The sequence below is a fragment of the Copadichromis virginalis genome, linkage group LG22 (assembly GCF_057382275.1).
Source record: "Copadichromis virginalis isolate Kocher_CV1m ecotype Utaka linkage group LG22, C_Virginalis_male_GT1.1, whole genome shotgun sequence".
Classification (NCBI taxonomy): domain Eukaryota; kingdom Metazoa; phylum Chordata; class Actinopteri; order Cichliformes; family Cichlidae; genus Copadichromis; species Copadichromis virginalis.
Genome location: NC_140638.1, coordinates 34,062,009 through 34,078,435, shown reverse-complemented (window position 1 = coordinate 34,078,435; position 16,427 = coordinate 34,062,009). Strand labels below are relative to the sequence as shown.

The following is a 16,427-nucleotide window of genomic DNA, read 5'->3' as shown; positions in this document are numbered from 1 at the left end:
TTGTTCTGTAATGCAGTAGTGTACTGCACTTGCTCCACTTGCGCTGACTTCAGCTCATTGCAGAGGAGGAAAATAGCCAAGCTAGCTTTTGAGGACATTACTTTTATTTTTTGCTGTGGGAAGCGTCAGGAATGTGACGGTAAAGTGCATACTGAGCCTGTCATTTAAAAAAAATAAATAATAATAATCAGAATTGAATCTACAAGGATGTGCAAAAACAGAATGCTAACATAAAGGAAATAGATAATCTCAGTATGATGTGAAAACTGACTGTATGCAAAGCCCAGCCAAGGACTGATTTTTCATCAGGAAACAAAAGCAGTGATTAGCAGTCACGTTGTAACCTTAATTTCTGCTTGTGGTAATTTCCACAGTAGAATCACTGAAGTGATAGCTGTGAGCTGCTATTTGGACTAGTCCACAGTTTCACCTTTGCTGTCTTTGTGTTGGTTCTCTCAAAGAAACATATTTTGTGCCCTGATTAGGTTAGGAATTTGTGCTAGAGTAAATGTGTAGCCTAAGGTTTATATTATTAAATGCTAATGATGTGTCAGTGGATCTCAGACCATGTTACAGAGTAATGCAAAATTATCTTTTTTTTTTTTTTTTTTTTTTACTCCTAACCTCTAACCTCTATGGCACAGCTTCGCATCTACCACATGTGTTGCACGCTGTGGCTCACAGGAGCAGTTTTCATTTGAATGGGATGACTGTTCAGTAAGGTTAATACTGGTCTTTGCTTCCAGGGTGTTACGGTGTGGACGGCGAGAGTGACTCGATTATGAGCTCGGCCTCTGAGAATTCAACAGAGCCTTGGTTCTGTGATGCCTGCAAGAATGGAGTGACTCCCAGCTGTGAGCTATGCCCAAACCAGGATGGCATCTTCAAAGAGACGGATGCTGGGAGGTGGGATACAGTGGCACAATGACCTGGTGGTCAGTTGCCATTTAGAAGATACAGCAAGTGGAACATGTTCAGAAACAAATAACAGCTAATGATCTGTGCTATTCAAAATGCTGCAGGGATCCAAAGACTGTCTGAACTGTGTTATATATTCAGTGCTGAGGAGAAAAGCAGGTTTGATTAAGAAGGAAAATAGAACTGTTGGAGGAATGGAGGGAGGAGAAAAGAGAGGAAGAAAAAGAGTGAGAGAAAAGACTGTGTTATGTGAAGCGTGGAGACTTCAGCCACGTTATCGCTGATAGTGCTCCTCAGCCAGGCTGCACACGAATTTACTACTTCAGTAGAGCATGAAAAACACAGCAAATTAAACTGTGAAGCGGTTGCTTGCTAGAGATGGATATCTTTATATTGGACTTTGGATTCTCTTGCCTAAAGTCCACATTTGAAACTGTCTCACACCAAACTGTAGCATGAGTCTGGGCCTACATAAATCTATGAGTCAATTTCTTTTTGAGTATCTGAGAAACTAGTTTCATGATATTAAGTGTCTTATTGTCTACACAAATTCTCTACATTAAATGCAAAAATAAACCATAGCCATGATTTATCAGTTCACAGCTTTTTGTGAAATCAGCATCCAGAAGTCGAAATGTTTAAAATGCTACTTGATTCTGAGCCATTTCCAATTCTGGATTTTTCTACCATTCTTTGTACCATTTGTTCACCAATTTTGCTTTTATTCTTTGATGTTTTCAGGTGGGTGCATGTGGTTTGTGCCCTTTATGTTCCTGGAGTGGCATTTGGAGACATTGATAAGTTGCGACCAGTAACACTCACAGAGATGAATTATTCAAAATATGGGGCCAAGGCAAGTTCTCTTTTTGCTCACTGATGAAGATTAATTTCAATGTAAATAGTGTTTATCGGCCATGAGGCCAATCCGTGCAAAGACTGGGGTCGTACCATTAGTGAAAGGAGGAGGGGGGCAGGCGTTCGGAAGACAGCAAGTGTAGTGGTACAGGCAGTTACACGGCGAGACCTGCAAGCCAGATTTAAACGCAAGCTTGTCGGGGGAAAAATGAAGAAATGGGCGAAAATATAAAATGAGCAGCATCTGGCTGCATTTCAATGATATTAGTGAATTTCTAAAATTAGGAGGTGGCTAAAGTGAAGCCCAATTTTATTTTCATTGAGGAAAAAAAAGAAAAACTGGACAGTCTTTGTAATGAGCTGCCAGAACTTTTTCTGTAATCTTGCATCATGCTGACGAATTTTTTTGTCACAGCATCTTTTTCTTTATGATGTAGAAAAAGTTAAATTTGTAACTTCTTTACATTGACAGAAAGGAGAGTTTCACTGGTCCCGCCCACTTATGATCAGAGAGGGCTGAGTTTGACGCCCATAAACTAGAGGCTGTATTCAGACATTTTTCTCGCAGCAAAACTGATTAAACACCGGAGATGCTCTACTTACAGTAATCATTATGATCAGTAATGGGGCACAATTTAAAAGTGGCACGTTCCACCCCTAAAGTTGCTGAAGTTACCTGTTGAGAAGGCACTTAGTGGGGGCAAAGTTCCAAGGAACAAGTTTGAGAAATTCGGCTTTAGAGCTTTTCAGCTCAAGTTTCGTCAGTCTGAACTGATGTATAAGCGAGGTAATTGTGCTAAATACAAGCGTTAAGGTGAGGCTGATTTATCATGTAAAACCTGAAAGCAGCTTAAGTAGAAATTCACATGGAAGCGTCAGAATTTCAGTAGATAATCCAAAATATCTGTCAAAATGAAAACCGGTTAACAGTGAAACAGTTGCATACTGGCATTTTTGAAAAATGAAAAAATGTTATGTGTTATTTTTGTTATGAGCAGGAGTGCAGTTTCTGTGAGGATGCCCGTTTTGCCAGGACTGGTGTGTGTATCAGCTGTGATGCAGGAATGTGTCGATCCTACTTCCACGTCACCTGTGCACAGAGGGAGGGGCTTCTGTCTGAGGCTGCAGCGGAGGAGGTAGGGCGACCTTGTTGGCAGCTTAACGAAACCAGCATTATTAGTGAACGTTCTTCCCTCAGAGAAATGAAGAGTCCATGAATATGCAGATATTTTCCATTTAAATACTTGGGTGGTTGATTGGTAACAGTTGATTCTTGATATGTCATTTACACCGTACAAATACGTTTATTAATTTAGCTTCAGTGGTTGTCATGTCAGAAGTGTTAAAAGGATGTTTTAAATTCAATAATACATTAGTCTGCTCAGCAAAGAATTATGACTTTTTGTGTAATGACTATTGGCTGTGCAGCTCTTAAAACAAACCAACAAACAAAAAACTAGGAAGTGAACTTGATGCTATAAATTTGTCAGCTCAATAACAGTCACCTGTTAAACAAAGCGGTGTTAGCTGTTGAAACTGTAAGCAGCATATGTGTAGTGACTGGCAGAACAAAAAACAACTGTTTGGTCTTGGGTTTGCACAACCTATGCCTGTTGCTGCAAAAACTATCATAACTAAACCAAAATGTCACTAAAAAGTGAAAAAATAAAATAAAGTTTCCTTGATTCCTGGAGGTCTCTAAACTGAACCTCTTGCCCTGTGTTTGAACCATCCATCTGGGGCTGCAACGATTCAGCCTTCGATGCTTCGTTTAACACACGGCTCTGCAGCGTGCAGATGTGTTAAACTATGTAAACGCAAGTGCTTCACCCACATTTGCGAAATCTGCAATACAAACATATTTAGGAGCAGTGCATGAATAAAAAGTTTGACAACATTAAGCCCGCACAGCCTGCAGTTTTCTTTTGTTTTGTTTTTTTAAACAAAAACATTAATAACACAACAGCAGCAGTGATGATGACTCTGGCAGTTTAACATGGAGCTGGAGTCTGTTTACACGCAGCAAAGAGGAGGAGCCATTACAGAGATGTGAGCTCAGGTTGAATGAAAGAAAAATGTGTTTCCAGCATCCTCCCTGTGATCACCATTTAAACCTTTACTGGGACAAAAGTGAGCAGGAGTCCTTGATCAAAGCACCTGATTAACGAACGCTGATGTGAAGAAAAGCAAATTTTGAATTTTGAATTCATTTATTTATTTAAAAGGGAGGGCAGCATGGTGGCACGGTGGTTAGCACTGTTGCCGCACAGCAAGAAGGTCCTGAGTTCAATTCCACCATCAGGCCGGGGTCTTTCTGTGTGGAGTTTGCATGTTCTCCCCGTGTTTGCGTGGGTTCCCTCCGGGTACTCCGGCTTCCTCCCACCGTCCAAAGACATGCAGCTTGTGGGGATAGGTTAATTGATTAATCCAAATTGCCACTAGGTGTGAATGTGCGAGTGAGTGTGAATGGTTGTCTGTCCCTGTGTGTTGGTCCTGCGACAGACTGGCGACCTGCCCAGGGTGTACCCCGCCTCTCGCCCTATGACAGCTGGGATAGGCTCCAGCGCCCCCCGCGACCCTGAAAAGGATAAGCGGAAGCGAATGGATGGATGGATATTTAAAAGGGACAGTGCAGTTAAACATAGTTCAAGTGCAAGACATGAGACTGATGTACCGCACATAGGTTTATAGCTACTGCTAATTTTCAACAATTGTCCCTTGTTGGGCTAACAATCTAAATAAATACATATTACAATAAAACATACATTTTCATAAAACCAAATTACATCATAAATACAATTACAATTGAGAGACAATTTAAAATAAAATTAAAATCATCAGATAAAATGACTACAACTTTGGTTTCCCTTTAACCACACTTTAGATCCTTTACATTGAAGGTTAATGTCTGTAATGTTGTAGCTGCTCCATCCACCGCTGTTTGTTTTACACAGAGAAAAATCTACAGTAAGCCTCCAGAAGTTTATTTATTAAAATATGCAGATGAACTGTTAACTTGGTCTGAGACCGTGTTTAAATTATACAGCTTGCTGACCGTCCTATTTTACACAAAGATACCTTCCAACAGTTTTTCAGATTGAAAGTGAAATAATATAATATATTATGTTTAAATAAATAAGATTAATGTTTAAAAGTAAAAATACAAGTTTTCTTCACAAGTCCATGAAAATGGTTGGACACTGAATTAATACTAATATCATGTCTACTTTAAGTCATAACTTCTTGTTTTTAGCAGCACAAAGATTTTGCATCATATGCTCATACTCGCTTTTCTTCATTGGAGACGCCACATACTCCTCATACTCATACTTTAAATACTTACAAACACAAACTCACTCATTCACGTGGACACGCAGATCCACATGCAAAAAAAATAATCCACATGAACACACACTGTCTACTTCATCTAGTAGATAAAACGCTGTCAGAACCCCTATTAATGCCTTCCAAAAAGAAAGAGTAAAGGTAAAAGTTGTGGCATAGTTATGGCATAGTTTAAATTGCATATATATGCAATTTAAACTATGCCATAATAAACGATAATATATCTTCTTTTTTTTTACTTTGCCTGTACTTGAGATTATTTATATATTAGTCATGTATACAGTAGGGATGGGAATTGATCAGAACTTGGCGACTAAGGATTTCGTAGTTTTTGCAGTTGAACTTTAGAACATTACAATTTCTCAAATAGAAACCAATGAGCAGTTTATTCTGAAATACCTGTGATTTTTGTGAATGCTTATTATTGCTCATTTCTTGTTCAATTAATCCATGGAATAATTGAAAGATTACTCGATTACTAAAGAAATCGATACCTGCACATCCCCACATCCATGACGATCTTGTACCCTTGAGGACTTTTCTGCTCTTACCACAGTGCCACCAATTTTATTTATTTATTTTTTTACCACACTTGGTACCTTTATGAAAAAACCCCAAATAATTTATCTTATGAATATTACTATAATAATACCAATAGACCAATTTTAACCAATACATGAAGTGAGAGAAGCGGTAAAATCAAGCCGAGAAAGAATCCACTAATTTTATTTTATTTTTCCTCACCTCCTTTACACAGCTTCTGTCAATAAAGCATCTACCACTTGGAGAAATCAAACTAGCGAGTGACAGATTTGATTGATAACGACTATTAATGAAGTTCTTTTGGAATATTGTCACTGCAGTCCACCAAGCAAAACAAATAAAATTCATATAACACAAGTATTTGGAAAAATGCCTGTTCACTGCAGCAGCCTAATCCAGTTAATCAGCTACAAATCCTCCACTACAACAGACTGCACACAGATGACTGTAGGAAGTCAGCAGCTGCAAAGCACTGCTTCTGCCTCAGCTGGATTTTTCACTTTAGTGAGTGGCAGGTTCTGAAAGTTCAACGTGGTAAAAGCTTTACAGGCTATTAATACCTGTTTTCCCACCAGTTATCTTAACTGTTAATTCCCATGAGTGCTCTTTATTTCCTCAGGATATCGCGGACCCATTTTTTGCATACTGCAAACAGCATGCAGACCGCTTTGACAGAAAGTGGAAAAGGAAGAATTACCTGGCCTTACAGTCTTATTGTAAAGTCTCTCTGCAGGAGAGAGAGAGACAGCTTACTCCCGAAGCTCAGGTAAGGATTGTTTGACCCATCCCATCTATACTAAAAACATGCACTATGTTTAGTCTAAATGACAAAGGACAGTTTGGATGGGTGAGATAAATTGTGTATTTTCGAAATAATATTTTACCCTAAAACAAGTTTAAGAAATGCTACAGTTTTCCTGTAACTGTTAATAAACCTGCACACAAAAGGAATAGGTTTGGGACAGAGGGAGGCGATCCCCACACAGCAGCATCACGTTGAGCTGACACGGATAGTTTAGCACCTGACTCCAAGAAAATGTAGAAATCACTCTGCTCATTGCTATTGCCCTTACTTTTCAGTTCTTTGGTCTGTACTTTGAGGTGGCCCTTGATCGAACTTATATTAGATCACAGTTTTGTATTTGTTGTAGGTGGTCTAAATGTGACTGCATGGTTATATCAGATTGACAGGCACACTAAAAGTCCCAGTTAACAAAATTTAGGCACTATAAGCAAGTGTGAGGGACAGCATGTGAAATTTTCATTGTCCCCAAATGTAAATACAATTGCACATATACAGTGCTTAGCATGAGGAGCACAAACTCCCAGGCATAGTCATAAAGAACTGTCTTTAACCAGAACACTGAGCAAGCAGAGCACTGCATGTATGTCACATCCACACTGTAAGAAGCACCCTGTGTTAGTACTTTCGTAGTCTCTTTCCTCCTTCAAGATGACTGTGCAAATGGGCAAAAAACGATGGGCTGAACTGGTTTCCACAATTCAGTGTTTCCTAACAGCGTGTTGTGTGAAATTCTTTTGAAAGTAGATGCTACTTATATATACTAAAAGTAGAACAGAGCACAATATATCCTGTTTCTAATAGCAAAGTGGTTGTATGTGTCCCACCTGCAGGCCCGAATCACTACTCGCTTGCAGCAGTACAGGGCAAAAGCTGAGCTGTCCAGAAACACTCGTCCTCAGGCATGGGTACCCCGGGAAAAACTGCCAAGACCTCTGACCTCTAGTGCCTCAGCTATCAGAAAGTTGATGAGGAAGGCTGAACTGATGGGCATCAGCACTGACATTTTCCCTGTGGACACATCTGATACCAGTGCCAGCATGGATGGACGCAGGAAACACAAGCAGCCTGCTCTCACAGCAGACTTTGTCAACTACTACTTGGGTGAGGAAACTGTGTCATCTCTGCTCTACGCTGTTCTGTTGCTTTGTGTCAAGTGTTAATTATTATGCTGCTATTTCACTTTACCAGCTAAAGTAGGTGGGTCTCTGAGAACAGTGAGAAAATGTTTCGCAGCAATTCTTTTAGAAGCTCCTTGTTTGTTGTGAGTGAAATTGATACTAAAGAAGAAAACACTGAGATTAGAAAACTGCAAAGCACTGCAGTGCAGTTTAGGAGAAATTTGAAAGTTTCTTGATGTCATGAGCAGAAAGGTGTGCCGTTTGCGTGTATTCACTATACCTGCATGAGTTTACTCGAGTTACTCAGATGTTCTCCAAAAGTCCTAAGACATGCATATTAAGTTAGATAGTGATTGTGTGTCTGCAGTGCATGGATTTAACACTGTTACAGTGGCTTGCAAAAAGTATTCAGCCCCCTTGAACTTTTCCAGATTTTGTCACATTACAGCCACAAACATGAATCAATTTTATTGGAATTCCAGGTGAAAGACCAACACAAAGTGGTGTACACGTGAGAAGCTGAATGAAAATCAAACATGATTCCAAACATTTTTTGCAAATAAATAACTGAAAAGTGGGGTGTGCGTAATTATTCAGCCCCCTGAATCAATACTTTGTAGAACCAGCTTTAGCTGCAATTCCAGCTGCCAGTCTTTTAGGGTCTGTCTCTACCAGCGTTGCACATCTACAGACTGAAATTCTTCTTTGTAGAACAGCTCCAGCTCAGTCAGATTAGATGGACAGCATTTGTGAACAGCAGTTTTCAGATCTTGCCACAGATTCTCGATTGGATTTAGATCTGGACTTCGACTGGGCCATTCTAACACATGGATGTGTTTTGTTTTAAACCATTTCATTGTTGCCCTGGCCCCTGGCTCAAAAGACTTGAGACTGGGGCGGAGGTTCACCTTCCAGCAGGACAACGACCCTTATGTTTAGGGTCGTTGTCCTGCTGGAAGGTGAACCTCCGCCCCAGTCTCAAGTCTTTTCCAGAAGAGGTTTTCTTCCACGATTGCCCTGTATGTGGCTCCATCCATCTTCCCATCAACTCTGACCAGCTTCCCTGTCCCTGCTGAAGAGAAGCACCCCCAGAGCATGATGCTGCCACCACCATATTTGACAGTGGGGATGGTGTTTTCAGAGTGATGTGCAGTGTTAGTTTTCCGCCACACATAGCGTTTTGCATTTTGGCCAAGAAGTTCCATTTTGGTCTCATCTGAGCAGAGCAGCTTCTTCCACATGTTTGCTGTGTCCCCCACATGGCTTGTGGCAAACTGCAAACGGGACTTCTTATGGTTTTCTGTTAACAATGGCTTTCTTCTTGCCACTCTTCCATAAAGGCCAACTTTGTGCAGTGCACGACTAATAGTTGTCCTATGGACAGATTCCCCCACCTGAGCTGTAGATCTCTGCAGCTCGTCCAGAGTCACCATGGGCCTCTTGGCTGCATTTCTGATCAGCACTCTCCTCGTTCGGCCTGTGAGTTTAGGTGGACGGCCTTGTCTTGGTAGGTTTACAGTTGTGCCATACTCCTTCCATTTCTGAATGATGGCTTGAACAGTGCTCCGTGGGATGTTCAAGGCTTGGGAAATCTTTGTGTAGCCTAAGCCTGCTTTAAATTTCTCAATAACTTTATCCCTGACCTGTCTGGTGTGTTCTTTGGACTTCATGGTGTTGTTGCTCCCAATGTTCTCTTAGACAACCTCTGAGGCCGTCACAGAGCAGCTGACATTAGATTACACACAGGTGCACTCTGTTTAGTCATTAGCACTCATCAGGCAATGTCTATGGGCAACTGACTGCACTCAGACCAAAGCGGGCTGAATAATTACGCACACCCCACTTTGCAGTTATTTATTTGTAAAAAATGTTTGGAATCATGTCTGATTTTCGTTCCACTTCTCACGTGTGCACCACTTTGTGTTGGTCTTTCACGTGGAATTCCAATAAAATTGATTCATGTTTGTGGCTGTAATGTGACAAAATGTGGTAAAGTTCAAGGGGGCCGAATACTTTTGCAAGCCACTGTATGTATCGTTAAATGTGGTAGCGATGGTGTTATTGCTTTTATGTAGTCAGCCTACATTGAAAAAGCAGCAGTTGTACTAGATTTATATTTTCCTTCTCCACCATTCTTCCGTTATCCTTTAGAACCTAATGTAGCATCATTTGCCAACATTGCCTCTTCTGCTCCTTTAACTTCATTAATCACTTTTTGTATCCCCCTTTTCTTCCTTTTTAAAAAAAAAAAAACTACTCAGAGCGGAACATGAGAATGATCCAGATCCAGGATAACATTTCAGAGCAGAAAAACCTTAAAGATAAGCTGGAGAATGAACAAGAAAAACTACACGTCGAGTATAACAAGGTGAGTGACACAGTTCAAACACAATTGCTATATTTAAAAATTAGTTTTAATTATACGCTAGTTTCAAAAAGAAATCCTTTAGTGCAAAAACAACAGAAAAGTTTTACTGCTACTTTTATCTGCAGCAGTGACCTGATATACGTGCCCATGTCTTAATGTTGCTTGCAGCATATTTGACAGACAGTAAGGTCTGTTTTAGACAATGAACTGTTCATTTTCTTTTCCGTACTAATATGTCTTCTCATCATTCTGGTACAAGTTAATGTTCTTAGTTATTTCCAGGCAAACTGTAATCTGTACTTCTGTTTTTGAGTGCCATCAGTAGTGTGCAACTTCTTGCAAAATCTCAATTACAGACTGAATTATGGGATAGATGGATGAAGTTTATTGGTCACACAAGGAAATTATGAAATCTATAAATATATACAGATTGATCATATTGAATATTGAACTTGTCCTAAATGACGCTAAATGCTTTAGCATCTCTTTGGACCTCATTTTAAGATTCCAGTAACCAACTGCCAAACACAAGTTTAACATTTTGAACAATCTTCCGTTCTTTTGTCTGTCGTTGCATAATGACAGAACAGGTTGAGGTTAACTAACCAGTTACTTTTGAGCTTCTGAAATTGAGGGACTTTGCATAAAAAAGGCTGTGATTCGTTAACACTTAATGTAGTACTGTAGTAAAATGTCGAATTTCTATACTCCACTCACATGTTGACTGATTGTAAAATCCTCAGTGGAAGTTTGAATCTGGGATGGATACACCGATGTACATGGAATGATGGTGGAGTGATTTGATCTGATTTCAAGTTTAGAAAGAACAAAGCTTTAGTCAACAGCTGACATTGCTGTTCATATTGACAGGCCCATTTCATTAATATATGCAGGTTTTCTCATGGAGAAAGGGATGTTGTTGTGGTAGCAAAAAACTGAATATACTGAATAGTGTCCAAGCAACACACCAAAAAAGGTACATCTTTCCAAAAGGTTTGCTTGAAGGAAACATTAAAATGAATGTGGTGAAAAAAATGTAGTGATATTATCAAAGCAGGTGGTTAAGCGTTTTCAGTCTTCTTTCTTTTTTTTAACCCCTCAGCTGTAAAAACTGTACTGAAAATCTCATTGAATTTCAGTGACCTTCACCTCAAGGTCAGATGTCGTTTCTGAAAATCTTGTGAGTGTGATATTGCAGGAAGGAATTCACCTAGGATTCACATTCGTGCTATTTTAGCGCATCTACTAAAAATCTCAGTCGAGTTTAAATCAAGGTCAGAGATTATCTGACGTTTTCTAAAAATAAATCTTGTGAATACGATAACTCAAGAATTAAGGCACCCAGCGTATTTATGCCGACTACTAGGAGGCTGAGGGGAGTCAACAGTGGATACCAGTATTTGTAAACTTGAACTTCAGTTGTGCAAATCTTTCAACACATTTTAAACCATTTTAATGGATTTTAAAGCTTTGTTGTGCCATGAGAGAAGGTTGAATTTAGGAGTTCTCTGTGTGCAGCCTTCATGTTTCTCTTCAGACATATGACCTCTGCAGTAAGCCTGCCACTCCGTCTGTCAGCATGAGGAAGGGAATACAATGGCAAAGTAGAAGTCAGAGTTAATGTTGCATTCAGTCTTCTGCCATGCATGTTAAGCGTTATTAATGGAGTGTGTATTGCTAATTGCACTGCCTGAGTTGCTGTCAGATGGCTTGGGCTTTGGAGAAAATACCATTACAAGTTAAGCTTTGACTAATGGACACTAGTGGAGAACAGTACAGTGTTAACCTGGACAAAGGGGTTACCAGTTGCAAATCATATGCAGTGATAGTATGAAACAGTTTCAGTTGTTTATATTTGAGTGCAAAATTGATGTTCACGTGCCACAGAACGTTAGCATGGCCGTTGTGCACATATCACAAAAGGTCTGGCTAACAGCTCTTCAGGAAACACCTCCTTGGGGAAGAAATTCAATTGTATGCTTGTCAAACTGTTATCGTTCACTTTTTACATAATGGGAACATGTGAGCTACTGGACTTCTTTAAGTTTTGTGAAGACATTTTACTTTTCATTCAAGAGACCTCTTCAGTTCCTAGGTATTTAAACCATAGAGGGGGTTGTCTCTTAAGAACATTGCTTAGCATGGTGTATTAAGCTCCTGGCCAAACTTGTAAATGGCCTGGATAACATGAAAGGATGCACAGGACAACTCTTTCTTGCCCTTTTACTCCCAGTCACATGTATGGCAGTACCTAATTAGTTTCTAGGAGTCTGTGAAGGTTCTCAGTCATCCAGGTCATCGTAGTCAAAGGAGCTTGCAAAGAAAAGTGTGCGAATCATTCGCATGATAAGGTGGGGCCAGGTTTCACAATGAACTCACACGAAACCCTGGCTGATTGGGACCCACACCCAGTTTCACACCTTGGCTCAGGCGACTAGAGGATCATCAGGGGGTCCTTTTGTCCCTCTGTGGGGGCAAACTCCCACTAGGTTTATATCTGGGACTCTCCACCATTTGACCTTAGAACTGAAGAAGCTTCTTGGATGAGAGGTGAAACGTCTTCAAGCAACTTAAAGAAGTCCAGACGCTTTTCTTTGCAAGCTCCTTTGACTAGTTTCTAGGAGAATTGTTTAGTTAGGTTGATAACCTTTAAAATGAAAAAAACCAATCAAAATGATCATTACTGATGGATGGAAGATCAAATGTTTTACATTCCCTATTTTGAGATGAATAAGAGACAAGTTGGTCTGTTTTTGAAATTTGAAAAAATTGAATTTGACCTTAGTTAGGTTAGCCTCGTACCACAACCTGTTCTTTTTATGTGCGCCTTTTCTATACTGTGCCTTCCTCCTGTTTGTATATAGCTCTCATGTTTTTATGTTTCTCAAGTTTGTTAAATATTCCTGCTGTCGTACTATTTATATTTTCTACCTGAACAGTTGGAGTGAAGCAATTTCGTTGTACATGTACAGTGACAATAAAAAAGGATTCTATTCCTGACCCAGCTAACACACAGGTTGAGACCGATGTTTATATTGTTGTTTCATCCTTGTGAATGGTAAATGCTTATGGATTCAACTTTTTTCCTCTTACTCAAAACAGTTATTCTTTAGGTTTATTAGAAAGGGAAAAAAATTATCACATGTTATATGATCAGGGCCACAGTTTGTTTCCATTTGTCTCCCTCCAGCTCTGTGAGTTTCTGGAGGAACTGCTGAATGCAAATGGAAAGCTGCGAAGTGAAGGCCAAGCCACGTGGAGTCTGCTCGGCGGCATCCTGGGCCAGGTACGTTTGTTCAACCATTGTTTTTTTCCAACACATGTATTAGCTGTTGTTTAAACAAAGTCTCAGGAAGCATCTTGTTAATGATTTACTCTTTTGATTGAAGTATTGATTTAGGTGAATGGGTTATCCATATCATACTTTTATTCAAAGTCATCTGAGCCTGTAATAATAAGTTGTTTTGATTTCATTTGAATTAAAAACAAGAACATGAAACAATTTCTTAACCCATAAAAATGAGCTTTAACAATATAGCACAATACAAAACAATACTTAGGCTCTGAAAGACTATGGAGTTTTTTTTTCTTTTCAATGTGGCAGTTGTGTCTTAATTGTGGGTAAGTGTCCAAAAACCTCAGACTGTCAGCATATTTTTTTTCAGGGTCATGCCAACCAATCGGATAGCTCACTAAAGCTTTCTCCTTCCTGAGTGATATCCAGCTTTACATACAACAGTAGAAGTTTTCATTTATTATCCTTTATTTATCCAAGTAAAAATTCTCATTGAAATTAAAATCTCTTTTCCAAGGGAGACCTGGGAGAAAGGTGCAACAAATACAACACATAACAATATAACAAGTAAAAAACCAAATATAAGTGAATAATATGCAATAGCAGATTGTTTTTAATGTTGCTCTTGAAACAATCACTTGCTCCTTTGTCTTGCTCGTTTAAAATGGACTTGAACTTGAATAATTATTTCTGACAATTCAGTTCCTTATGATTACTGTATTTTTCGCACCACAAGGCGCACCGGACTATAAGGCGCATTAAGCGAAGCAAAACAGTCAGATAAGTCAAACTATACTCAACTCATTCTTCTTGGTTCCTCCAATTCTGTACCCTTGATTCATTAACCCTTCAAGAACTACCATAGAACCAAGTCCGCCAGAGCTTATCTTTACATTTTTAATCAAATCAAATCAAATCACTTTTATTGTCACATCACATGTGCAGGTACATTGGTACAGCACATGTGAGTGAAATTCTTGTGTGCGAGCTTCACAAGCAACAGAGTTGTGCAAAATACAATAATGTAAACAAGCAAAATACAAGAATGGCTGCATCTGAAACTAATAAATATATGTACAATATATAATAGTATATGCATTTCTGGATGTGTATACTAAATATTTTTCTACGTGTGTGTGTGTACACATATTTTACAAATTAAATAGAGTAAACAATAAATAAAATATATAAAAATATACAGAGTGAGACATGTGCAAAACAAGTGGCATTACTGTACAGTATGGAGTGCATAATGTTGAAGTTCCAGTAGTGAAGCTGAGGTGTCTATGACGTGTTCAGCAGTCTGATGGCCTGATGGAAGAAGCTGTCTCTCAGTCTGCTGGTACGGGACCGGATGCTGCAGAACCTCCTTCCTGATGGAAGCAGTCTGAACAGTTTATGGCTGGGGTGACTGGAGTCCTTGATGATCCTCCCCGCTTTCCTCAGGCAGCGCTTCCTGTAGATGTCTTGGAGGGAGGGAAGCTCACCTCCAATTATCCGTTCAGAGCACCGCACTACTCGCTGGAGAGCTTTGCAGTTGTAGGCGGTGCTGTTGCCATACCAGGTGGTGATGCATCCAGTGAGGATGCTCTCAATGGCACAGTGATAGAAGGTCCTGAGGATGCGGGGGCTCATGCCGAATCTTTTCAGTCTCCTGAGAAAGAAGAGGCGCTGCTGCGCCTTCTTCACTGTTTTGTTTGTGTGTACTGACCACGTAAGATCCTCAGCCAGATGTACTCCAAGGAACCGGAAGCTGCTCACTCTCTCCACAGCAGCGCCGTTGATGGTGATGGGGGTGTGTACTTCTCTGCACCTCCGGAAGTCCACTATCAACTCCTTTGTCTTTGCGACGTTGAGGGTGAGATGGTTGTCTTGACACCAGTGGGTCAGGGCGCTGACCTCCTCCCTGTAAGCCGCCTCATCACCGTTGGTGATAAGACCCACCACTGTAGTGTCGTCCGCAAACTTCACAATGATGTTGGAGTTGTTAGTGGCTGTGCAGTCGTAGGTGTAGAGTGAGTACAGGAGAGGGCTCAGTACACACCCCTGTGGAGCACCAGTGTTCAGTGTGATGGGGGATGAGGTGATGCTGCCCAGTCTGACCACTTGGCGTCTGTCAGACAGGAAGCTAAGGATCCAGCTGCAGAGGGAGCTGCTCAGTCCTAGATCCTGCAGTTTCCTGTCCAGCTTCGAGGGAACGATGGTATTGAATGCTGAGCTGTAATCTACAAACAGCATCCTCACATACGTGTCTCTCTTCTCCAGGTGTGACAGGGCAGTGTGTAGTGTCAGGGCTATGGCATCATCAGTGGACCTGTTGTGGCGGTATGCGAACTGTAGAGGGTCCAGTGAGTCGGGTAGTGCAGAGCAGATGAAGTCCCTGACCAGCTTCTCGAAGCATTTGCTTACGATGGGGGTCAGGGCTACAGGTCGCCAGTCGTTCAATGAGGAGATGGTGGAGGATTTGGGTACAGGGACGATGGTGGCCATTTTGAAGCAGGCTGGGACTACAGACAGAGAGAGGGAAAGGTTGAAGATGTGCGTGAACACTCCAGCCAGCTGAGCCGCGCATGACTTGAGGACGCGGCCGGGAATCCCGTCCGGACCAGTAGCTTTGCGTGCGTTCACCTTCCTGAAGCACTTCCGCACATCCTCCTCAGACACAGTGTGCGCACTGACGTCATCCGCGGTGCGCACACTGTCCGGTCTCATGGTGTTCGCTGTGTCGAATCTAGCGTAGAATACGTTTAGATCCTCACATAGAGAGGCCGTGGTCTGCGGTGTGCTGGTTTTCCCTCTAAAGTCTGTGATCGTGTTTAGTCCCTGCCACATACTCCGCGGGTTGTCAAACTGTTGCTCCACCCTGTCCCTGTACTCACGTTTGGCTGCTTTGATCGTCTTCCGGAGTTGGTAATGTGCGTGTTTGTAGTCCGATGTGTTCGCGGAGGCAAAGGCGGTGCTCCGTGCCGCGCGAACATCTCCGTTAATCCAGGGTTTTTGATTTGGGAAGGATTTGACTGTTCTGGATGGGACGACATCTTCCACGCATTTGCTGATAAATCCACAGACTGAGTCTGTGTATTCATCAATGTCTCTGGCGGCCACGTGAAACATTTCCCAGTCCGCGTGATCAAAACAGTCCCGCAGCGCAGACTCCAATTGGTCCGTCCAACAGTGCAC

The 16,427-nt window shown here is 41.0% G+C and overlaps 1 protein-coding gene across 5 annotated transcripts in view; it reads left to right on the top strand.

The window, feature by feature from the left end:
* Nucleotides 1-16,427, top strand: part of phf14 (PHD finger protein 14) — a 139,773-nt gene that overhangs the window by 22,196 nt on the left and 101,150 nt on the right. For all 5 annotated transcript variants that reach the window (XM_085446840.1, XM_085446839.1, XM_085446838.1 and 2 more), the window contains exons 5-11: nt 747-906; nt 1,660-1,771; nt 2,772-2,909; nt 6,281-6,427; nt 7,297-7,567; nt 9,846-9,952; nt 13,143-13,238. In XM_085446840.1, coding sequence (XP_085302966.1) covers nt 747-906; nt 1,660-1,771; nt 2,772-2,909; nt 6,281-6,427; nt 7,297-7,567; nt 9,846-9,952; nt 13,143-13,238 — 1,031 coding nt within the window. The remainder of the gene's footprint in view (nt 1-746; nt 907-1,659; nt 1,772-2,771; nt 2,910-6,280; nt 6,428-7,296; nt 7,568-9,845; nt 9,953-13,142; nt 13,239-16,427) is intronic.